This window comes from Myodes glareolus, chromosome 15 (genome assembly GCF_982192425.1).
Source record: "Myodes glareolus chromosome 15, mMyoGla1.1, whole genome shotgun sequence".
NCBI lineage: Eukaryota > Metazoa > Chordata > Mammalia > Rodentia > Cricetidae > Myodes > Myodes glareolus.
Genome location: NC_142040.1, coordinates 36,870,923 through 36,895,939, shown reverse-complemented (window position 1 = coordinate 36,895,939; position 25,017 = coordinate 36,870,923). Strand labels below are relative to the sequence as shown.

At 45.1% G+C, this 25,017-nt stretch overlaps 1 protein-coding gene across 10 annotated transcripts in view; it reads right to left on the bottom strand.

Moving 5' to 3' along the window:
* The window catches only part of Pde4d (phosphodiesterase 4D), a 1,387,978-nt gene that overhangs the window by 34,307 nt on the left and 1,328,654 nt on the right, over positions 1–25,017 (bottom strand). For 9 of the 10 annotated variants that reach the window (XM_085676945.2, XM_085676942.2, XM_048442991.3 and 6 more), the window contains one exon: positions 20,010–20,122. In XM_085676945.2, coding sequence (XP_085533071.1) covers positions 20,010–20,122 — 113 coding nt within the window. Of the gene's footprint in view, positions 1–20,009; positions 20,123–20,208; positions 20,625–25,017 lie in introns of those variants that run through there. The other variant, XM_048442997.3, reaches the window with a different exon arrangement.

The window sequence follows — 25,017 nt, the reverse complement described above, 5'->3', positions numbered from 1 at the left end:
AAGTCAATATAAAGTAGGAGCTTACATAGCCTGTGCTGCTCTTATTGGATTAACAAATGAAAATCTGATTACTAAATTCTTCCAAGAAAATTCTGAGGCAAAATTGAAATCCAGACATAAATAGCTATAGCAAACTAAGGTCTGTGAGAACAGACTCCATTTGTTTCCAAGTCCCTTGAGATGGTTTTAGAGGGAGCCAGTAGTAATCCAGAATCCATTGTCAGTAACTCCTTTAAATTATATAATTTACATTTCGCTTTTACATTATAAAAATTCTTTCTTGAAAAATGCTATGAGAGTCTGACCACGCGCAAATTCACGACATCTGTTTGTATTTGGCGCCCTCTAGTGCGAAATCACCTGCATTTAACTTAACCAGCCCTGAGCCCCAGACTGGCATCCCAGACGTTGAAAACGGTGGGTTTTGGATAGGGAAAAATAACATCACAGAAACCCAGAGAGCTCAAATGTACAATTTCAGGAACCGCATTTTCTCTGGAGAGGATTATGGAGATTTGAGATGGAAAGGAAGAACACCATGTTGACTTTGAAAAATGAAGCGGTCATCCAAAACACCCCAGATTAATCCATCTTTTTATTATCATGGACAGAGACTTTTCACCAAACTGCTTTATTTAAAACAGGAAATACCTGAAACACTTGCATAGACAGATTCTAAGACAAGGCACGTTACTTCTTTTGAGCAGTTCTTGGAACTGAATTAATATGAACCTGAGACGATGGCTGGACTTTTTTTGCAAAGTGGATCAACCGACTGACCAACCACACACAAGCACGTGCGGGAGTTTGAATGAGAGCATCCTCCACAGGCTAAGATGTTTGAATACTTGGTTCCCATTGGTGGTGCTGTTTGGGCATGTTTAGGAGGTATGGCCTTGCTGGAGAAAGGATGTTGTTGGGGACAGGCTGGGGGGTTTAAAAGTCCCACACTCAGCCCATTCTCTCTCTGCTTCCTACTGAGGTTCAAGATGTGAGCCCTCAGTTTTCCTGCTCTGGTCATGACGCTTCTGTTCGGCCATCATGGACTCTGATCCCATCTATGAGTTGTCCTGCTCAGGGTGTGTTATCACGCCACCAAATGTAACGAAGATACACTGCATCTTGCAACCATGGATACAGTTTGGATTCATAGAGACAGCTTTGTGTGTTCATAGAGATTGACCCAAGTATGATGTCATCATATCTATCCCTAACAAGACTTCGGTTTCCATAAAGAATAAGCAAAATTTCACATAAACGAGGCCTCTTTGCTTCTGGGTTTGAGTGGAGGAGGTCAGACTATCACAATGGCAGATGGCAGGACTTTATACACAGGAAATGCTATGGGCAACACCAAGACAGACAACGAAGTATTCCAACTAATTAACAAAACCAACACCTAATGATGACGATACAGGCCACTTTTATGTACTCATCATTGAAAAGACAAAGAAAAAATATGCTTACTGTGTGCCAGCTTAGCCCACAGCTCTATACCTGCCAGAAGGAAGAAATTCCAACATGGTAGGGGGTAGAACTTGGAGAACAAAACCAAGTATTCCCAAAACCTCCACGCTTTCTGACCTCCACCATTTTCGTAGGTTTCGTGTCTACTCACTGCTCTGTCCTCTTTATTGTCCGTGGAAATCTGTCTCCTATCCTCAGCACACAACCCTTTCTCCTCTATGAAGATAGCTTTTGGTCTAAGAATATAATGTAAAGAACATCAATCTCCTAAGACACTTTTCATATGATTTCCACGGCAAAATTATCTTTTTGACACAACGCTAGCCTTTATGGAGATTATATACATTAACATGATCAAAAGATGTACTGTGTTACTATACAAGAAGTGCGCTACAGAACCGCATTTATTTACTTATTTCTTTATTTTATTTAACAGAACTTTTTCCAAACTGACTTTACTATTGAACCCTTGCTATTACCAACACGTAGAAACAAACCACAGCACTAAAGTTTCACAGAAAATTCCTGTAAAAGTAACAGCCTTCCAGTGCTAGGCTCAGAGTATTTTAGAACAGTCATTCATGTATCTTTGCCAGATATGTGTTAAACAGCTACCAGGTGGCAGAAAAGAATAAAGCATGAGACCAAATACAAAAATAAATAAATGAAAAGGGGGCAGAAATCCAAGTCAGGAAAACTCCCACAGGTTAAGATGAGAGTTGAGAAGGGACCCAACTACCTAGAAAGGGCCAATCACTGAGTGCCAGTCAGGAGGTGTGTGCACTTCCTACGGACCGACTGAGAAGTAGTGAAGGACAATGTGTGTCACACAAAGGCTGGGAGCAGACAGGAGGAAGGAGGGATGGAGAAGGCTGGCTGACACACACCCTCTGCTGTGGTCGGATGGGAGCAGGAGTCTGGTGTGCCCTACAGAATGAACTGGTGTGTCCTCCGGAACAATCCGCATATTTCAGATACCCAGAAGAAAGGATACTGAATGTTTTCACCACGAAGAAGCACCAAATAGGTATATTTCACATGATTTAGTGGTTTCATAACGTACGCATGCTTTGAAACGTCACAAGATGGCTTTATGTATCAACGAGAAAAAACAAGGTCAGATTTTAAAGAGTAAAGAAAATCTGAGGCAGATTCCACTCTGCAGGATGAGATTGTGGGAGACCTCGTAGCCTTCGAGAGTGCACAGAGGTATGGCTGGAAGGACAGGAGATACGGTATGATTTACATTTTAAATATGATGTGGTTTACATCTATAAGTTGTTCTAACAGGTGCAAGAAACGAAGAGAGAGAGCGTGAGAGTGAGTGAGTGAGTGAGTGAGTGAGCGCAGTCATGATGTCACAGGTGAACACCAGGACTACAGGGAGGAGCAAGGTGCAGGCACTGGGCTTGCTCAAGGCCTATTTGACTGCTGCCAGGCTTAAGATGGAGGGGATCGTGGCGGGAGGCTTCGCAGGAGAAAAAGATGAATCCTGAGTCGAGGGCACCAATTTCTAAGTATATGAAGATTCCATGTGCTTTTTAGTCAATCACGATCTTCCTGTACCCCCACATTTTTCTAGGGCTCTAGACTGGGAAGGCTGCCAGAGAACTGAGTTCTGAATGGGCAGCCACTTTCAAATACTCCAAGGGTATCAGAGGGAGGCAGCCTGAACACTTCCTTCAAGACTTTTCATGGTGTTTTAGAGTAGTTCAGCAGAGAGGACCTGGAGCAAATAACGGGTTGTTTTAAAATCCTGCTTCACAGCTGATGAGGAGCGGGAAGGTCTGAGACACTCCTCACTCAAGATCACTTAAGTCCTGAACTCACAAAGAGCAGTATTTTCATTAAGTAGTGCGCTATTTAAATCCTTCAAGAACGGAGGCTTAACAGGAGGCAACAATGAAATTAAGAGTAGTGTAATAGTGGGAGGGAGGCCTGGTGATTCAAGCCTGTAATTCCAGCATCCAATCCGCGTAGGCAGGAGGACAGCTATGAGTTTGAGGCCAGCCTGGATCACATGGTGAGCTGCAGGTTGGCCTCGGCTACAGGGTGAGGCTAGCCTGGGTTACATGGTGAGCTGTGGGTCAGCTTTGGTTACAGGGTGAGGCCAGCCTGGGTTACATGGTGAGCTGTAGGTCAGCCCTTGGTTACAGGAAGAGGCTAGCCTGGGTTAAATGGTGAGCTTCAGGTTGGCCTCAGTTACAGGGTGAGGCCAGCCTGGGTTACACGGTGAGCTGCAGGTTGGCCTGGGTTACAGAGTGAGACATCTTAAAACAATAATGGGGGGGGGGTTCTCAACAACAAAAGAAAACCCAATTTAATAACAGGACTTTCAAAGTTTGCAACCCCGAATGAGAATGAAAAGGCAAAAATGGTATGGAACACAGAGTATTTTACATGATTTTATGCAGTATATGACTTAAGGGCCCTGTACTGTGAGGAGGAAAATGAGAGCTAACGCAGGTGATCCAGCATTGTGGATGAAGCAGGTGCCAGAGGTCAACAGTTAACCTTCATTATCCAGCAGGCCCATTTGTTACAGATGATGTGGGAAGTCCTGCTGCATATGTGTTGCTTTTATTGGCTAATGAATAAAGCTGTTCTGGCCAATGACTTGGGAGAGTAAAGCCAGGCGGGAAATCTGAACAAAGACAGAAAGTGAGAGTAGGCGGAGAAGTGGGGGTTCATGAAAAGTGTCACCTTTGTGTCAAGGCACTGTGGCCTCACAGGGCTCCCTTTTTGTATAGTGTGTGAAAATGCATCGCTGTGATTGGTGTACTAAAAAGAGGAATGGCCAATAGTTAGGCAGGGGATATAGGTGGGACTTTGGGGAAGAGAGAGAGAACCCTGGGAAGAAGGCGGAGTCACCAGGGAAGGCAGATACTGAAGAAGGAGCAAGGAGACATGAGGTTAACGAGCCATGGGACAGGCACAGAATAAAATAAATGGGTTAATTTAAGTTATTTAAGTTAAGCTAGTGGGACAAGCCTAAGCTAAGGCCAAGCTTTCATAATGAATAAGTCTCTGTGTTGTTATTTGGGAGTTGGTAGTACAGAGAAAGACTCGTTACACCCATTTCCATCACAAAGTAAACAATGGGATTAATAATGGTCTTCAGAGCCCTGCAGTGTTGTCTACCCAACCATGTATGCAACCAATGGTTTCTCTGCAAACTCTGCAAACTCTGAAGTTACCTGCAGCAGCTGAGAAGGCATTTGGGAGCTCCATGGTTCTAAGATCACTTCTCAGAATGTTCTGAGCTGATAAATGCACATTCCCAGAGAAGACTACAAAGGTATGAGTCTCTCTAAGAGGTAGACTCCCTCTCCTGGACATCCCCTACTGTTGTGTGAGTCCATTCCACCAGACTAAATGTGTATTACTATATTCCACTAGCAGCATTCTTTAAATGGGGCTCTTCCTATGACCCTTAAGACTGATTTGATGGCAGGACATAGCAAATAAAAACAAACCATAGCTCAGGGCTGCATTCTGGGAGCTGCACCAGAAGGGAGTATTGACCCTTATCCATTTATGCAAAAACACTGCAAGCATTGGGAACAGTGATCAAAGGCTGAATACGAGCAATCCTAGCCTTGGTTGTCACTTTCCCCTCATATGTTAATAAGCACATATGTTAATTAGAACACATAAACTTCCATTCGAGGCACGAAGTAAATAAATCAAGCAGATGGCATCCAGAATTATCAGTTCTGATCATTCACAAAACTGTCTTCTAATGCCGCAGTGAAGCATCATAAAGCTAAAATTGATTGTGTAGATGGGCCATATTTCATTACCCATTCATCAGTCGATGGGAATCCAGGTTGACTTTTATCTTCTAGCCATTGTGAGAAGTGCAGTCAACACAGGTGGGTGAATGTCTGTAGACGGATTCAGCGTCCTTTGGTTATACGTCCAGGAGTGGTAAAGTTAGGTTGACTGACATCTAGTTCTAGCTTTGTGGGGACCCTCCATTTCTATAGTGGACGCCAGTTTGCACTCCCATCAACGTGAGTAAGGGCTTCTTCTCTGTCTTGTCTTTTATCATATTTATTTGTATTGTGTGTGTGTGTGTGTGTGTGTGTATGCACGTGCGCGTGCATGTAAGCCAATGCCTAAGGAGGCCAGTAAGCTGAAGCTGGAGTTACAGGTGGCTGTGAGCTGCCTGACACTAGCCCTGGGAATTCAACCCAGGTCCTCCGGGACAGCAGGGAGTGCTCTTCACCCCTGAGCCATCTCTCCAGTCCTGCCATTTGTTTCCTTAATCTTAGCCCTGACTAGTGAAGATACGCAGGGTACTTCTATGTGGGCATATAACCTCACCTCAATTCTGCATCTACAAATTTAACTAAAAAACTATCCAAGATCTTCCACCCACTACTGGCTTTTCCTCCTAAATATTTAATCATCACCATTTCACTGTCTGGGTTTAGAATTCCACCTCTCTGGCTGCAGACTCCTCTTCCTTGTTCCCTATGCCTTGTCACCTTCATCCACTCTTTCATGTCAATTTCAACCTGTTCCAAGCTCTTCTCACCTTGCTGCCCAGTTCTCTGATTCTACTTGCTTGGAATCTTTCCCCTCAAGATGCCCCATCCTATTCCCTGCCTCCTGGAGGACCTTCCTAAAATCCCTGTTGCTGGGTCCCTTACAATCAAATGTGAGGGTTCCTCAGGGTTCCCGGGAGTTACAAGTGGCATAGACCAGCAACTAGAGCATCTCGTGGTGTTGCCAAATATACAGGTCTCGGGCTTGCCTCTGGTTCTACAACTGGATTCTCTATTCCAGTCAGCCGTTCGCTTCCAGAAGAACCACTAACCTCCCCCCTCCACAGAAACCCAGTGAGGTGGGATCTGCAGGCACGCCCATTCTACCCGGCCCTGTCTAACCACTGGAGCACACCTCTTCGCTCATCACCAGTTGCACAGTCCCCGGATGCTCAGTTCAGGCTTCAGACGTATTCACTCTGGGAAGCCTCCTCCCCATCATTCTGCTTCTCTGGGTTGCATGAGTGCTCTTCAGACTTCTCTATAATGAGATTAAGTTGCCTATTGCTCATTAACACACAATGGCTTGCTCACGTGACTGGATTTTCCCCATAGTATATGTGCATGTTCTGGTAGCTATGTATGTGTTTGCATACAAGCCCTCCCACACAAAAAATCTCATTGTTCACACAAGAGCCTTGGAACGATCAGATGGTCCCTAAGAACAAGGCTGAACCAATCTCTCACTGAAACACTAAAAACTGTATGGGGTTGTCAGATACAAAAGTGGTACGCGGGCGCAGAGAGTGGTGACAGATCGTCCCAAATAACAAAGATGCCGCAGATGCAAAATGTCACTTAAAAGAGATGTTGATAAAACCCCCATCAATGTCAGATCTAGTGTCACAAGTCTGTATTCACTTAAAGGTAAAAGCCCTGGCAAAGTAGAGGACTGGTCTGCCCTGAGCCACCTTAACGTTTCCACTTCAGTAAAATGAATTGGGTAAGCCTGTCAAATCTGTTTCACCTCTAAGGATAAAGGCTTTTGCTGTTAAATAAAAAAGAAAGAAAGAAAGAAAGAAAGAAAGAAAGAAAGAAAGAAAGAAAGAAAGAAAGAAAGCAAGCAAGCAGAGTTGGAATAAGAAGTCCAAGTTTGAGTTCTCTGCAGAGTGGCTGACACTAGGAAAGTAGACCATTCACCTAAGCAGTGACTCATTTTCAACCCCTGTAACAATGGCACCACTAGGGGATTTCTTGTCGCTGGCCATGGCTAGTGTCAGACTCATGACCAAAACCTCATCGCTGAGCTGGCCCTGAAGTCAAGGTCACCTCTCCTACTCCTGTCCTCAGCCGGATTGTCTTCTTGACTCAGTACAAGGATTAGAGGGCCGACCACTAGCTTTTGTCTCTACTTCTACCAGGAGGAGACGCCAGCATCCTGACTGATCTCTGGTACTTCGTTAACCACCATCTCGATACTTCACGGCATCGAGGGCCTTGGAAGTCATCCACAGTGAAGGGAAAAATCAAAGCACAAGAAAAGTTGGTCTCCTCTGAGCCAACAGGGTGAAAATCGACACACACGCCTCTCCCGTGACTGCCTGCATAGATAGTCTCTCTGCGTGACCAGGGTTAACTGGTCAGTTTCAATAAAAAATTTGCTATCCCAGGGTGCTAGGTTACTGAGCTAAAACTAAAGTAAACAGACTTGGTGAGCATCACATAGGCAGGCGAGTGAGGCACCATAAATCACTGGGACTGGGTATCAGGATTTCAAAGGCACCCTGTAAGCTCTCCCCACGCCTGTTGACTCAAGCTCCAGTTAAATGGGTTACCTATACAGCAACATATAAAGTTGACCTTTAAAATTTAAAAATAGCTGCAGCCCCATCCCTACTAAAGATAGTCCATGGTGCCTCCATGTGCAGGCAGTGCACTAAGCAGTTTACTTAAGTTTTGCTCTGTTTAAGAGCCCTGTGAGGTGGGTTATATTAGTTCCAAGTACACAGACAGTGGGCATGGAGAGATGGAACAAACTGAATTATCCGAGGTCGCATCTCTAGTCTGCGGTAGATTTCTATACAGTTGTGGAATTGCTCATCAGAGTTTAGAGGACCACAGAGAGGGGAAACCGTTCCCTATCACCTTCTCCTCTGCGCCAGTATACTCTTCCAGCATCTACTAGCAACTTAGGACCAATTACCGGGACCCACTGTACTTATTCTGACATGGTGGAGTCTCTCCTTTTGCAGCTTGCTCCCTGCTATGCCTAAGCCTCTTCAACTTCTACCCTTCACTCCCAAGCAACATGTTCCTCAGGGGATGGCCCAGGAGTTGGATTGAGCAACCCACCCGTGCTTCTACTGGGCCATGACTCAAGGAGGTCACAGGTGAAGGAGGTGACACTAGCTCGCAGTGCTAAAGAGGCCGAGCCCCATGAAGTACACCATGGCCATAAATCTCCCTCTCCGGGCAGCCCCACCCCTCCTCCCACATCCACAGCTGACTGCCCTCCCTTAGATGTTTGCACCCTTTGGCTGACCTGTCTGGGATTTCTCTTTTTCCTTCCAGGCTGTCCCAATGGCTCATGACAAGTGCATTTCACCATAGGAGCCCTGAGGCTGGAGAGAGGGCAGGGACACCAACCGATCAGCTTGCCTCCAGCCAAGCGAGATTTGACCCCAAGTCATTCCCAGCTGCTCCCGTCTACGCCTTCCTCGTGCACACTCAACAGTGAGTTCTTTGCTCCACCCGACTTTTCTTCAGTTTTCATGTTTTGCCTCCCCTCCATGAATCCATACCTGCATCTCATTTTGTCCCTACTAGAAAACAAAAACAACAAAAGCCACCTCCAAGCTAACTTACAGCCACAGGCTCATTTTCAATTCTTAAACCTTCTTACGCCTTTCCTGAATTTACGCTTTGTTGCCACAATCCTCACCATCAAGCTTCGTCCCACTCAGTCCCGAAACTCTTGACCAACTTGGCAAATCCAGCTTGAGTTACAACGTCCCATCCGACGCCCTCCCAGAGAGATGGGTGCCCTGTTAAAAAGTGGCCTCGTCTCGGTCACCTTCTAGCCTCACAGGCTGTCTTACATCACACTTCTGTGAGCAGGAGGTTGAGGTAAGCGCTTCGTTCCCATCTGACATGACTTGGAAAAGAAGGCGGGCAGGACAAGATGTACTAGACTCCAGACATCGACAGCCCTCTAGTAACCAGAGGGTTCCCTTCTGGGAACCAGATTTTGCTGATACTGCTATTGCTATTTTGGAATCTAGTACTCACTAAATAGATGAATAAGCTAAATAACTAATTAACTGTTTACATATACTTGGAAAACATAGCCCGAGAAGAACATCTATGTCTCTGTCTCTGTCTCTCTCTCTCTCCATCTATCTGGGAATGATGGTAGAAAGTGTTCTGACATTCAATGCATTGTTTCTAGGAGTACACTACAAACTACAAATTCTAGGTTGAAATATGAGAAAACACACACAGAAAGGGAGGCTCCTGCTAGGCGGGAAGATGCCTTCCTGGGGTTTTCTAACTAGCTTCAGGGAAAGTCATAGGTACTAAAAGGACACTACTAAAATGTGTGACAGGAAGTCATTTCCCCACTGGCCTCAAAGCTTCAGGCAGGGAACAGTACTGTTTCTGACTCTGCAAGCTCGGAGTCCGTGGCTGTTCTTCTCAGCATCTCTGCATCCTTCAGCCACCTCCACCAGCAGGGGAAGACTGAGCTCTGGATCCAACAATATCTCTTGATGTGTCATAAAGAAACAATTCGATTTCTAGAACCTTCTTTATGATTTCTCAAAACTCATGTCTATTTACCCTTGTGTAGAATTGAGGAACTACACTGAGAATATAAAATTATGAAAACAAATAATAGGAACTCAGAGTTTACACCAAATGTGATGTGAATCCTTTTCATTTTATCATTAAGTTTTGAAGTTGACTTGAAATAAAAAAGTAAAAATAAGAGCAAAAACTAAGATACAGGAGGCTTGGTCCCTAGTCAAAGAAAGGAAAAGACTAACTAATTAAAACACTCCAAATTGTCTTTTTAAATATTTTAAATATTAAATATTTCAAAGAATTATAGCTTAGTCTTTTTTGTGAAAAGAGGTTTTCTCATAAAATAATAAATAAGAAAATATCATTTCTCACAAAATAAAAATAAGAAAGTGGCATCAATGTGTCTACAAATACTAACAAAAACTCTTTATTAAAAACAGAAATCCTCTCCAAATTGGAGACTGATTTACTGTTAAATTTTGCTACAAAGCCCACCATGGTTAGAAGGTACATTTTCTCCCAAAATTTTTGGGGAAAAAATCTAGTCAATATAAAATAGAATTATTCCTAGTCAAAGAATGTATTTATTTTCTAAGCATTGGAGTTGCTATAAAGGTATAAGGTATAAGGTATAAAGGTATAACTTACTAAGAAATGGGATTTTTTAAAATCTATATATTTCAGTGTAACACAATTCCTTAAAAAGAAACATTTTTTTGTATGAACAAATATTTTTTTTTCCTCTTTGAGGCTTTGCCACTGTGGGAAGTATCTGGTGTTCTGTAATCAGCTGAATGATAAGGTAAAATTAAAAAAAAAAGAAGTCAATGAAAGAAAACTAATTTGATATATACCATTGAAATATTTTGAGGCATACTTCTTTATGATGTATTTTTCATCTTTAAATCTAAAACAATGCAACCAGAATACTGCCGTAGGCACACATAGTGGCCCCGAGCATGCCAGCCAACGTCCTGAAAGGGAAAAGGTGCACGTCCATTGGCTAGAATGCATTCCAATATGGCAGCTGCATCGTTGCCTGGCTGCTATGGAGACATCCCCATCACAACTATGCTTTCTATACTCCAGACCTGTTTGTGACGGGTCAAGGCGTTTCCTATGATGGTGCCTACACCTGCAGAGCACACTGTTGCCAGCCGTAAGAGCTAGGGGCTGCTGCTCTGGGGATCAGTGTGCGGCAGGCCACTCTGGCAGATGAGAACGAAAGCACACACTGGGTAAAACTTCACAGAATGCCATCCAACGGGCAAGGTCCAAAACGTCTATCATATTTTCACAGGCTACCAGGGAAAACATTCAAATCCATCCCTTTCAGCTGGAATTAAACTGATAATGAGAACGCTACTGATAAAAGGGCCATAGGAGAAAACAAAGGGAGGCCACTCACATGACCTGTATGGCTTTGCCTCTGCATGATTAACATTTTAATTTAACTAATGTGAGACTAATCTAGAATAAGCTGAGTTGTGTTACATTGTGTTAAACTGTGTCATGTGACTGGCTTTTTTTGAAACACCGGCATCTATCAGCACGGCTGAGGCTCCTGCTGAGATGAGCCAGCTCACCGTTCTAAGCATGAAAGAAAACCATGTTCCTAAAGGCAGGACTTCTGATTCCCAGACTCTCAAATCTCCAACCCAAGTGAGAAATGACATTTGTCGTAACCGATATCACACGCTAAGTATCACTTCAGGTGCCCACCAACACCAGGGGACACTGACACCAACCAAGTGTTGGAGAAATACACTATAGGCTGTCTCATCACCAAAATAAAAAGATAAACTACAGAAAGTGTTTGGGACATCATCCATAAACGCCTTTGCAAAACTCGGAAAAGAGCCTGATATCCAATCAGGAGAGCCAGAGGCTGGAGAGGGAGGTCCGGGAGAAAAAAGGCTTTATTAGGGAGGTGGCATTTCAGATATGCCTAAGTGGCATGTTGTTTTAGTACACATTTTCTGACAAAAAAACGCACAAAGCCAGGATAGAATTCCCATATAGGGCACACTCAGTTTCCCTCATTACTAACGTTTCACACCCATCACAGTTACTGAGCCCAGACTGCCGCAATTGTTTAAAGTGCACTCTCTACTGGGCTTCCGTAGCTCTCAGGACATGTCCCCCTTCTGTTCCAGGAGCCCAACCACGTCACATCACCTTGTCATGGCTCCTCCTGGTCAAGCGTTTCCTACACTTTCCCTGGTTGTGATGATGGCCGAGGAATAAACAGTTCCGAGGAATTCTGACCTGGTATTTTGTAGAATGACACTAACTGTAATTTGCCTGTTACCTTATTCCTGCAATTAGACCGAGGTCACGTTCTGAGTGTGACAATAATAGAGGCAAAGTGCCGTTTTCATCAGATCACATCAAGGATATATGCTCAGACCGGCTTACGATAGCAGTGTTGGCCTTGATAACCTGGCTAAGGCAGGGATTGTTAGTATTCTTGCTGCAGAGGCAATCTCCCCATCCCCTTAATTTACTCTGTACCATGCGGGTGGAATGTGCAGTCCCCACATTTCAGGGCTGGGACCTGACCTCTGCTTTCTTGTAGGGAAAGAACCTACAGAAATGACTTGGAGTGCTCCTGCCCAGGAGATTTGTCTGTGCTTCCACTCCATTCATTTGTTCAGCTTAGTTTTGCTGTTCTTTCTGTTTTTAATCAGTACGGGTTGCGAGTATTTGGTCTATAATTTGGGTCATAACCTAATATCACATTTTCTTGCTCAAATTGTTCCAGCTCAGGCCATTGGGTGTTCTTTCGGTGTTCTCTTGCATCAGGCTGTTATGTCCTCATCAGGGGAGGGCTGTGTGCGCGCGATCACGTCCTTTACTTTCTGGCACCACAAGATGCTCCGGGCTCTTCTTGTATATTCCCTGTTCCAGTTCTCTAGAAGCAGTTATTTCCCTAAGGAATGCCAATTCCTCTTATTGCACAGAGTATCCGTGCTAGCAGTGCTCATGAGTGACAATGGCAAGGAAATGCTTGTGGTATACCAGATGGCTGAGATACTATAAGGTGGATAAAGGACTACAATCTGAACATATGTTTTGTACATTGCAATAATAACAAGAGGTGGTGTGCCTAGGTTATTTCCAGCATCATTCAGAAGAATGAGATACATTTATTTATAGGGAAAACTGGATAGATGACTTTGCTACTGCTTTATGCAAACATTTATTTATAAGGAAAACTGGATAGACTATTCTTTGTCACTGCTTTAAGCATTTTTTTTGCCAGAAAAAGCTCAGAATTCTAGACATCCCTACAACAAACAACAACAACAACAACAAACAAGACAACAAAAAACAAGCCTGCATCCGATTGTTAGGATATATTTTTAAATTACCAAAAGAAACAAAGGTGAACTCCCTGAAAACAGAAATGGAAATTGCAAAACAAAGCACTGGCTCTGTAGCTTTGTAAAGGTCATGGGGGGAAAAAAGAGAAAAGAAAAACATAATTCCCCTGGGTTAGTCCCGGCACTGCCACGCCACCAGTGAGCATACACCAGAAGGATGGGAATCAGGAAGGCAGCAGACCCCTCCCAGATCCACCGCCCACACAGAAAAACATACTGATGATGTTCTTTTATGGATGGAAATAAAGGATCTAAAACACTCAGTCCTGACTGTGATTCTGACTCTGTCTACACAATTTGTGAAAATCACCATCACAGCTATGGCAGACCAGGAAGCTGAAGACCAAGGGCAGAGTGGTCCAGTCTACCCTAGCCAAAGGCAGAGGGGTGGCTCCAGCCCAGACAGTGGGCAGCGAGGATGGAGAAACTCTCCTGCAGAAGTGTGCCATTCTCTCCTCTGGTAGAGAAATCTCATTGGCAGCAAAAATAAACAAACAAACAAACAAATAAATATTAAAAAAAGAAAAAAGAAAGAGAAAAAAGAAAATTGCAGTTTAAACCCATGTCCTTCTTATCGTAAGGGAACAGCTACATTGTTTTATTGTTGTTAGATGACAGTACTCAGTGTCCATCAGAAGTGAGTAAAACGTGTGGCCCTTGGGTGCAAGTTTTCTCCTTCCGTCACACATCCGTCACGACGCAGATGGGAGCATAGATGGGAGGAATCAGCTACCATTGCTTAACATGGAACATTCTGGGGAGGGTTTACCTTTAGAAATCGCTTTGAATGAAACAACATATAACAGCAGATATCAAAGAATACCGAAAGCACAAAATCTGACGAACAGTACTCTAGAATAGAAATACCACTGTGTGCTACACCACACAGAAGACAATACTGGATTCTCCTAACCTCATCTTTTGTGGATGGAGCGCCCAGTGTGTGCTCTGCACTGCGCTGGACTTTGTGTACTTGTAGCTTGTGTTCTGTCTTCCTACCTCCCCCTTCTTTCCCTAAACCTCTCCCATAGCGTCTCCTGTATCAGAGGCTGGGCTTGACCTCTATGGCGTGGCAGATGACCTTGAACTACTGCTCCCTCTGTCCACTTCCTGAATGCTAGTATGATAGGCACGCACCGATGTACCACACGGCCCTGCTTACGCGGTATAAGGAACAGAACTCGGGCTTTCACAAATACTAGGCAGGTGCTCCACCAAGTGACCCACATGCCCAGCCCAGCATTGCAATCTTACGTCCCTTCTTGCTACTCATGTTTACAAATGAAAGATGCTGAGCATTGAGACGGCAAGGCTGGCTGCCCCAATTATTAGGTAGGAAACAGCAGCGACGGAATCTGAAACCTACTTCGCCTGACGACAAACACCCATGTTCTTTCCACTCTGCAGAGCTGCTGTAAGCACTAATAGTGGCCGCTCTCGGCCAGGGAGTAAATGTCACTCATCTCCCTTACACAGAAAGTTCAGCCAAACATTTTTAAAAGCCAAGAATCCTAAACAATAACAAAAGGAAATGCTTGGTATTTTCCACAGCACCAAGATCATAAGCCCATTACTACCTTAGCTGCTACGTCCAACTTAACTAATATCCTAGCGGACACGGCAGAGCGTCTGCTCTGTGAGAATATATCTAGGCTCATCCACCGCCAGTGAAATTTCCATCCTATTACGGATACCCACACGTCACAGACGCATCAGGTGCTTCGACCTGCCTACTAGTCTTGTTACTTGGACAAGGAAGTTGCTGAATCCATCTGTAACTGTTTTTTTATCTCAGCCACGCATTACATTTTGATTTTATTTTTAAAAAGGGTGAGGACAGTTCCCAAGGCTCTGCCACAGAAGCCACCACTTTCCTGTACACCAAGTCGGCAGGTAATAACTGAAAGCATTCTTCTAGTAATGATTAATCTACCAGAGCATAAAAGTGAGGAGTGTTCTGCTGAGGTTCACCGACACCAAACGCTGATACGAGATCTGAGCTGATGACAATGTCGCTTGTCCCCCGCCTTGGTCCCTAGTTAAAATCAAAGGTCTGACTAGTCGACGAAGTGTTCCCAGGCTAGCGAGATGGTTCAGTAGGGAAAGGTGCATGCCGCCAAACCTGCTCACCTGAGTCTGAGTCCCAGGACTCATACGAGGGCAGGAGAAAATCACTGCCACATCCTCTCCTCTCCAAATGAGTGCGCACATGCGTACAGACAGATACACACATGCACGTAAACTTAACACATTTTCAACACATATTTCTTCTTTCCTATTATTATCTAAAAGCAAGGGAACATTATTTTTCTAATTGCGGTGATATAAACAAGGATCGCAATGTACTCATTGCGAGGATTTAGATGCAAAGATGCTACAAAAACTATAAAGATGCTTTCCTTTTATTGAGTAGCTGGAAGAATAACACACCAAATTCAAAACACCGTGAAGCCACGTTTCGAGTTTCTATAGCTATAGAAGAGCTTTATTTTTAAAATTTATGTATTCATTTAAGCAAACATATAAACTCTCAACAATTCTCTTTTTTATGTTTTAACGCTTAAAAAATTTCACACTGACCCTATTTTTACTCGATAAATTAAAATGCCTTTTCCCAACTAACTTAGCTTCTTTCTTAATGGAATTTCAATCTTCCTGAGTCACCTTATACTTGAGCAGGGCCAGCATATCTTAGGACTCTGCCACAGCTACGAACATCCCATCTTCCTTCCTGCAATCCCTCTGGCCGGAAGAAAACCGTTATCAGCAGCCACAGCAAGAGCCAGCCTGTGCTATGCACACAGGAGGCAGCAGGGGGAGCCAGCGGGGGGAACTCGCTGAGAAAACCCACTCCAGAAGAGCAGCTTCGGTTGTAGACAAAGCAGAGAACAGGAGACAAACTAAGATGCTCAAAGAAGTCTTAACGGTGTGTGCAGAGCTGCCGTGAGGGCCTCTGAGATGAACCACTGAGAAACCTTAAGTCTCTTCAAACGATGCTCGCGCCCCAACTTCAAGATGGAGCCGCAGTTTGAAGCCCAGTGATTTCCCGCAATGCTGAGCTGTCAAATAGCACCCGAAATTTGAGAGCAGAAATAAGTAACAACTTTATGTTGAGAGCTTCTAGGGATATTTCAAGATGGTTTCATTTTTCTCCTTCAAATATCACTGTGCTTACACGGAAGACCTAGTAACATGCGCACGAGGTCATGAGAAAGAAGATTGTTACAGGGTTCCATGGCAGAGGGCCTGACTCCTGTGAATGCTCTCTCGCCCTCAGTTTACCCATGGGAGGGCTGGTGTTGACCAGAAACATCACTGAAGTATTCTGCATTTGAGAGTATTTTACTTTGAAAGTATTTTAGCTTTGCAAAATCTGTGTAGAAGAACAGCAGGTGTCCCCAAACTAGTTCGAGGATACTATCTATGTCCTGAAGGCTAAGCAGGCCTATGCTTTCAGTTACAGCAGGACAAAGAAGTACCTCGTTTGGACTGGAATTCTAAACATGAACTTAAAAAATAAAAAGCCTGAACATCTACTCGGAACTTCAAAGTGTTCTAGTTATCTACGAGCCATAAAGTCAGTTATCTACAAGTTACAAAAATCTATGACATGTACAAATTCTGACCAAGAAATTACTCTTGGGAGGTAAACTACTGAAAGCAAATATTTCAGACAAACGGGAACTCAAGAAAATCTGACTTCCAACTCTTATACTGACCATTCAAATAAATTATTATTGTCTCAATTATGCGAAGGAAATTGAAGCTTTAAAAAAATGTTGGGTTTTTTGTTTTTGTTTTTTTTTTTTTTTTTGAACTCAGTAAGTAAAGAACAAAACTCTAACTGAACTTTCAGGTCTGTCCACCTCCAAAGCTCTGAGGTTTCACTAAAATTGCCCTCAACTGTAGCAGTGAGTTTCCGGGGCCAATCTGTATAAATCTTAGGGAGATTAGTGTACTTATGAGGGCAAATGCCGTGGATTTAATCACTCAAATTAAATGCCATCTGGAATCTCTTACCCCCTGCCCCCAGTACAAGCATCCCACATGTGTTACAGCCAGCTCTGGTCTTGGCCAAGAAATCAAGGATCTTCTTGTCCCCACACCATCAACCAGCAGCCTGCGTACACTCTGATAGCAATGCAGAAAATACAACTAGATGTCTGTCAGGCATCACTTTAGAACTGCTCATCAATTCAAATTTCTTTTGTTGAGAACTTTCCAATATATGAATGATTTGTCAGCAGGCTTCAGGACTTGGCTTCCCACTTTCTAAATCTCAAGTTGCCGCCATAATAAATCATGTCTCTTATTAGTTTAAAAATCTTAACTTGTTACTAGTGAATTATTGTTTTTTTAATGTATTAAGAAAAAACTCTTTTCAACTTCCACAGAGGAGACAACTGTCCTGATCTCTCAAGGCAAAGGAAAATGAGCCAAATACATTGACTGAATATAGGGAAATAAATTAACCAATCAAAAAAGTAACTTATCGGACAGATTCTCTCTGACTAGCAATGTCCCAAGGAAGCTGTTCATAGTGCTAGTCCAAAATGAAGGCAGGATGTCACTCAAAGCTCTCAGTTGACCAGTTGTCCCAACCCATCTCATTGCTTGGTGGAAGTGGCTTATTCCTGCCGTGGTTTGTTAAGCAGAAGGGTGACTTGACAACCTTTACCAGGGACTTTTTCTAGGCTAACTTTCTCATCTCTGAAAGACCATGCAAGTGGAACACTAGTTTAGAAATGAATGAATTTGCAAAGAAATGAGCAGCTTCGACACTAGAAACTCAGGCAATGGCTAACGGAGCCAATGTGAGTATAAAATGTGTCACGTCAACAGTCTTTCAGCGTTGAGGCACAAGCATAGTTGAATGCATTTTGAAAAAGTATCTTCTCACTTTCCATATATCTTACTTCGGCCAAATAAACCCATCTCCCATACATCCTGTAGCAGTGCAGACAAAGTTGGAAGACCTTTTGCAACAAAGAGTTAAGAAAGACAAAGGTCTGTCTAATTGGATGCCCATTAAAAAAAAGGGGGGGGGCATTATTTTGAGCAATGACTATGACGTCAAGTTTTCGGCTTAAAACACAAACAAAAGCCACTTCACAGTTTAAGTCACAACACTGTTCGACCGCACATCAATTATTCAACTCAAACGCAGGTTTCAACACTAAGACTATGGATTTTAAGGAAAGTAACTGCTCAGGTGCATGAGAAGTGCTGTCAAATTAAGTTGCAAGCACAGGCAAAGGCCTGCTGCACCTGGCAAGGGGCTTTCAGGTTCTGCTCTGCAAAAAGACGCAAGAATTGGAGCCTACTGGGAAAGGCCCTCTCAATACATGAACACTGGTCATATTCGGTACATGTCTTTGTCTTTAAAAAGCAAGCTGTCAAAAGGAAATGATTCCTATTTTATATAGTTAGAATTTGCTAGTCAAATGAGAACAATGGCCCTGAACGCTGCTGCAGGGAGCAAGAGTCCCAGCAAGAGAGCAGTAACTGGTCATTCCAATGGAGAGCCAAGACAAATTTAGAAATGAGGCCCAGGTGACAAAAGGCAACAAACAAAACAAATCAAGAATGCAGATTTGATTATCGCCGTGGTACACACCAGCAGGCCCATGGGGTTAGCAAGTGAGTTAAGATTTTGGGAGAACCCCCTTCAGTTTAAGGCCACTTTTCATCTCAACAACAACATTATCTCCGTGAAACTGTTACAGACACACCAACCCAGTGGCTGACTGACGAGCTATGGCATTTTTATAAAAATCTGCGGGAGAAATAAAGCAGGTGGGGAAGAAACTATGCTGAGCTCGCAGCATGAAAAGACACATTCAATAAACGACCAAATACAACCGGCAAAATGTCATAACCCTCCTGACCTTGTAAATAGGTGTCCAAAACTACAGAAATAGCTTGAAGAGACAACTATGTCTAATTGCCAAATGTCCTTACTGATTGACTCTTTCAGCCCTTTGCATCAAGTACACAGCTTTCCTTGGCCCCCTAAGCCAGCTGGTCATTAAAGACCACATAATCTCAATTATTTCTTTGCATAACCAAAGGCAGAGCGCACACACTTGTGTTGCTGTTTTAAATGCAACTCTGAAAGTACCTTACCTTACCTCCTCCTAGGCTACTTCAAGGCTGTCTAGCGTTGAAGGTTACTTCTCAGCCCCCTAAACTCCATTAACTGCCAAGACTAGCAGCACCTTGGCACATGTGGCACAAATGCCCAGCCGAAGCCTAGCGGTAACTAAATGACCTTTGAAACCTGGATTTGGTCTCCGAGGCTGAAGGAGACAAAGGCAGCATAATGACCCTTCTAACTTCGTTAATATCCTCCGGGGATGCATACCGGGGATCGAACATTTATATAGAATATTTAAAACCCGATCTTTAAAAGGTACCCCGAGAACCAGAGAAATGGCAGCGAAGGTTGCAAGTTCAGTGAACTCTGCTGAGTTTGAGCGAGGTCGGTGGTGGCGTCCTAAGTGACTTCACGGAGTCCTGCAACTCTTATTTCCAACCAAGAATCTTGAGCAGTACCTTTGATAACACGCAATGCCACCAGACCCTACTGGGTTTCTGCTGCAAGGGCAAAGTGTCACTCTAAGCCCTTCGTCCTAGGGATGCTAGAACTATGTCAAAGTTGCTGTTGTAAAATGTTTTATCTATCTACTGGGAGGCCTGTAAACAGGAACCTCCCTCCAAAGGAGCAGAACTGCTAGCATGCTGTAAGCATGACAAATTTCTCTCCCTTGTTTCCCCAAGCCACAGGGATCGGTGATTCCCCAGCGTGGGAATCAGCAGTCTAGCGGCGTCACTGACACCCGAACCAGAGCGGGGGGCTTACCTTGTTGGAGGCCATCTCACTGACAGAGTGCCTGGTCTGTAGGGTCTCTAGCTGGTCCAGACACCAGTCCAGCTCCTCCAGGGTCTCGCTGGCCAGTTTCTGGTAGGCCTCCTCTGCGAAGAGACAGGAAAGGGGGGACTCAGTTCTCAAGCGCTTCACGGGGCCACCAGCGAGTTCAAAGGGGGCCATCCTGCCGTACCCCGCCATGCTCGGATGCCCGGTGCCCGCACATGAGGGCTGCTCCTTCATATTGCCGGGCCCGGCGGCGCGCAGGGGGTTGAGGCTGGACTGGCGGGGCCGGGCTCAGGCTGGCCAGGATGCTCCAGCTTGACGTCGCGGGTCGGCCTCCAGGGAGGGGCGCAAAGTGCTGCAGGCCAACTTTGGCACAGCTACACCGGCGAATTCGCAACGGCGCAAGCTCGGGGGTTCCCTGTGCTCGCTCGCTTGTTTGCTCGGATGCTGCCCCGGGGTGGCGCGCACGGACGGGTGGGCGGGGGAGGGAGAGGGGACGCCCCGCAGTCGGGCGGGCGGTCCACGGGTGTCCGCGTCCCGCAGCCGCGCGGCTCCACGCCGCCTCCCGCCGAGCCCCGCGCGCGAAGCGAATGAATCAGCCGCGGCCGCCGTTTCCTGTTTTGTCGCTCAAGTCCGCGGGCGGGCGGGCGCAGCGCCGCTCCATGCTGGCTTTCCGGGAACACTCCCCCTCGCGCCCCTCGCGGCCCGGCGGCGCTGTCTGGCTCCCCCCCCCCCCCCCCCCCCGCGACTCCTTACGAAAGGATTCCGAATTGCAGCAGGCTGCCCGTGTCGCCCGCCCTGCCACCGTCACCACCTCCTTGCCGCGGCATCGCCCCCCGAGGCAGCCGGCGCCGCTGCTTTGAAGCGCAGCCGGGAGGGAGGCGCGGCCGTGCGCGCGCGTGTGTGCGGCGCTTCTGTGGGACTGGTCTGCACCAGGGCGGAGGAAAACCCGGCGTGGAGCGCCCGTCGCCCTCCACCCGGGGTCCCCGCGGGGCTCAGGCGGGGCTAGCCGGCCCCCAGCGCGCAGGCGCGTGCGGCCAAGCGAGCGCGCACCTGCCCCGCGGGGACCCCGGGTCGGTGTACGGAGGAGTCCCTGGGCCCTCTGTCCCAGCGCAGCCTGCCAGGCCTGGGCGTCCGGGGCGAAAGCAAGGTGACTTAGGACAATCACTACCCTTCCTGCAGGATGTAGTTTAGGTGTTTCCCTGGGTTTAGGATTTACTTACTTGAAGGGGCAGGATTAAGGGAATAAAATAATTTCTCTTAAGGGCAGACTGCCAATACCCAGTCGAGGCTCCTCTATATTTTAGTGGGGATGTAAACAGACAAACCACAACGATGTGGGGTCAGAATGCCTTCGAGTTTGACAACAAACTACATTTCATGTTTCCGAATCATCGAGGGGTCACCTTAAGGAACAGCAAAGTAAAGGAACCACAGGGTGAAATTTACACACGGCCTTGCCTGGGTGTCTCCTCTGCAGAACGCACAAGAACACCCTGGACTTGGGTCCAGGACAGAAAGTTTAGAAGTCTGTTTCTGCCCACTGTAGACGAATAAACATCAGAAGCATCGTGGGGAAATGGGTTCCGTTGATCAAAGCTGACCCCGGGTACCTTGGGCACTTTCCCTAAAGTGATCAGTTCCAAAACGGACCACGAATATTATTTCAGAATGAGCAAAGTCGAAACCCCAAGGGGTCTCTCCTACAAAACTGTCAGCAGAAAGTACGGGGTCCTCCTTTTTATCTTCCAATTGACAGTATTGTGGGGTAAAGGAATTCTGTCCCAGTGTAGACTCCAGTAATTATTAGAGATGGCAAACAATTCCGTGGGTTGAGTCTCAAATCTGGGATTTCCCTTAAATGTAAAAGTTTCAATAACTTCCAGACAGTGGTAAGCTTGCTACTTGGTTTTCCTTATCCAAGATTTTTGAGCTGTATGCTCGTCGTTTTGAGTGCTATGCATTAAGATCGATCTCTCTCTCTCTCTCTCTCTCTCTCTCTCTCTCTCTCTCTCTCTCTCTCTCTCTCTGTGTGTGTGTGTGTGTGTGTGTGTGTGTGTGTGTTCCCATCATTAATCCCTGAAAATAAACCTTAGGTCAACAACTGCCTAAACCTTGCCAGGTGAATTGAAATTCAAGACTGATGATACTTTTTTTCTTTAACAAAGAAAATGATCAAAGATAATTTACTAGGTGAGTATTGAGTGTTCCTCTGATTGTAAAACTGTAAAATGTTGCATGCCTGTTATAAACAAAAGATCCAAAACATAGAAAATCCTTTGTTGGCCCATAACCTAAAGATCTGAAACAATAAGTCAGCACTTGAATACACTGAATCCATTCCATAGGTAAGTAGAGCACTGTCTGGACACCACGACAGTTCATTTACTACTTAGTTTCACTGTTACTCTCTTCTTTCCTCTGCTCTGTAAAGCAGCAATACAGAGAATTGGAGGAGGAAAATAATTTGTGGTCACGTGAGCTGTCCATAGTTAGTACACCCAATGCATTCAGAGGCATAGCTGTTGTGTAGAATCCAACGCTGCCATATGTTCTGGTATCCAGAGCCAGCCATCCTCTACACAGCTCTAAAGCTTGGTGTTCTATGTCCCTGCTTCCTGCCACCCAACTCTCGGAAAGCCTGGGACCTCCCAGGGTATGGCATGCTTTCCTTGATGGCACCTTTCCTATCTTCATGAACGTTTCCTGAGATCAGAAGTAGAACCAGACCTTGGTTCTAGCATTTATAGCTCTATGTATTATATTTTTTTTAATGTGGAACAGTAATTGGGGGAAGTCTCAAGTTAATGCTTCAAGACGTCCTGCACTTCGACCCAGGGTTTGCCTGGGAGGAGGGTGGTAGAGAGGAGACCTGGGGAGTAATTGTTTCCAGAAGATCGGTCTCATATTCAAATCATGGCTAGGCCATTGCGACTATAAGAAATCAAGCAAGATCACGTACATAAGTTCCAAAGCCTTCCACCTGCTCTCTATCTATTTAGAGAATGAAATTGCCCTGAAACATGTATACCTGTTGGTACACTACAATATAATAGGGCAACCAAATTTCTTTTCTAAAGTCATTGCTGGAAGAAAGACCTGCTGAGCTGAGACTTTCTTTCTCCTAGACAGAGGCAACATGGCTACCTCCAGTTTTCCAGGGTCACTATCAAGTCCTCACTTTCAGGAATTTTAACCCCAACTGCACTAAGACATCGAGTAACTGACCTTTACAGCCCACTCCCTCCTTTGGGGGGGGGGAGACGCAATGTAGAGTTGCTAGCTGTCCTACAGGAAATTGAGTCACCACACCAAACAACACACCTAAATGTCATCTGCAGCTAGTTGGACAAAAACAGTGAGCCAGTTTTATGTTGGCCTTTACCAAGAACACATACTGCATTCATTAATGAAAGGCCCCCTAGGGGGTCATATATGCTGCGGCCCTGCTTAAAAATATATGAAAACTCTTCTATTTGACTGTCCGAATCTTGCTGAACTTGAGGAGCTAACGAAAAGAAAACACTTCACCAAATACTACTGGCCAAACTCCACATAGACCGGGAAAGGGCCGTGTCACAGCTGAGGAATAACATGCGCGTTTGTGTTCTTCAAGGTACCCCTGAGCCGTGCGATACCATGCGTCTGCTTTAACTCTCCTGAGTATAAGCAGTCCTCAATACTTGTGGGACAGCACTTGGCTTCCGTCATAGTTATGTGCGCAAGGGATCCCCTGACACATGGCCTGAAATCTTGCCAAGGGCTCCGGGAGATGATGCTGAAGCAGCAGCTTCTCTTTGAAAGGGAAAAACGCCGTCAACTCGGAGCCACAGGGGTTGGCTACAGGCTGAAGTTGTTTTCTTGTGAAATGTTGGGCCTATTACTCTTACCCACAACTTACTGTGAGGTAAAACGGTCCACGCTACAGGACACGAAACTTGGTCAATGCTAGCTTCTTTGTCAGTGCTTGTGGGGCTAAAGGTCTGTATAAGTCTGCCATCCTTCCTGGAGAGGTCTACTGCTACAGAGGAGGTCAGAGAAACATCACAGCAACAGCAAAAACACAGGCAAACTCTGGGTACCATTGGCTACTCTCCAGTGAAGAATTCATACAGAACAGTCACAGCTGACTCTGCTTGTTTTTTACTTAAAGCAAACACGTCATACAGCTAAGAGAAAACGCTCATACATGCCCTTTTAATGTATTCCAATTTCTCCTCACCCAATCCACGTGTAAGGGAAGCATTGATGGTGTCTGGAGTGGGCAGACTGAGAAAACGACTTGGGCCTCACGTGTGAGCTAATCATTCCTCGGCCCTGCCACAGGAAAAGACCTGTGCAGGTCAGTTCTAACTGTGGCTGACACATTTTCCCCGTCTTACGCATTTTATCTGAGGGGAAAGATGTGAAGGCCCTGGATTCTCCTTCGGTGTATATACGTAACAGGTTGAGGCGGCGTGCCGATGGCAGGCTGCCCTCATTCCCTGGGCTATTTCTGGCATCAAGTTCTTGTTTTGAAGTATTTTTAAATCGTATAACATATATAAACCTTCACTTCATACTTCAAAAAAAAATCCACTCCAAGTGTAGATATGTGTAATTTTCTGAGTCTCCCCCCCCCCAACATCTTCCCACTAGCTACGATTTTTTTTTCTAAAGCTGCCAAAGGCTCTTGTGGAATTTTGCAAATGGATTGACTTCTACTAACTTTTAATCTGATCAGTAATTCAACATTTATATGGCACCATGTGTTACAAACTTTATTAGAGTCAGCAGAGACACACTGAGAGCATGAATGTGTCCCTTATCCAAGGGAAGACCAGAGTCTATCACTGAAAACAATTTTAGCACTTCCATGAGATGGACAAGGAAGGAAGCTGATGGACAGTGAGACAATAAAGGAGGGCTGTGTTCAAGTCATAATAGCACACAAGTTGGGTAGAGAAACCTTAGTCCTGGGGAAAGGAAATAACCGGGTGGTTAATGTAGATTGTCA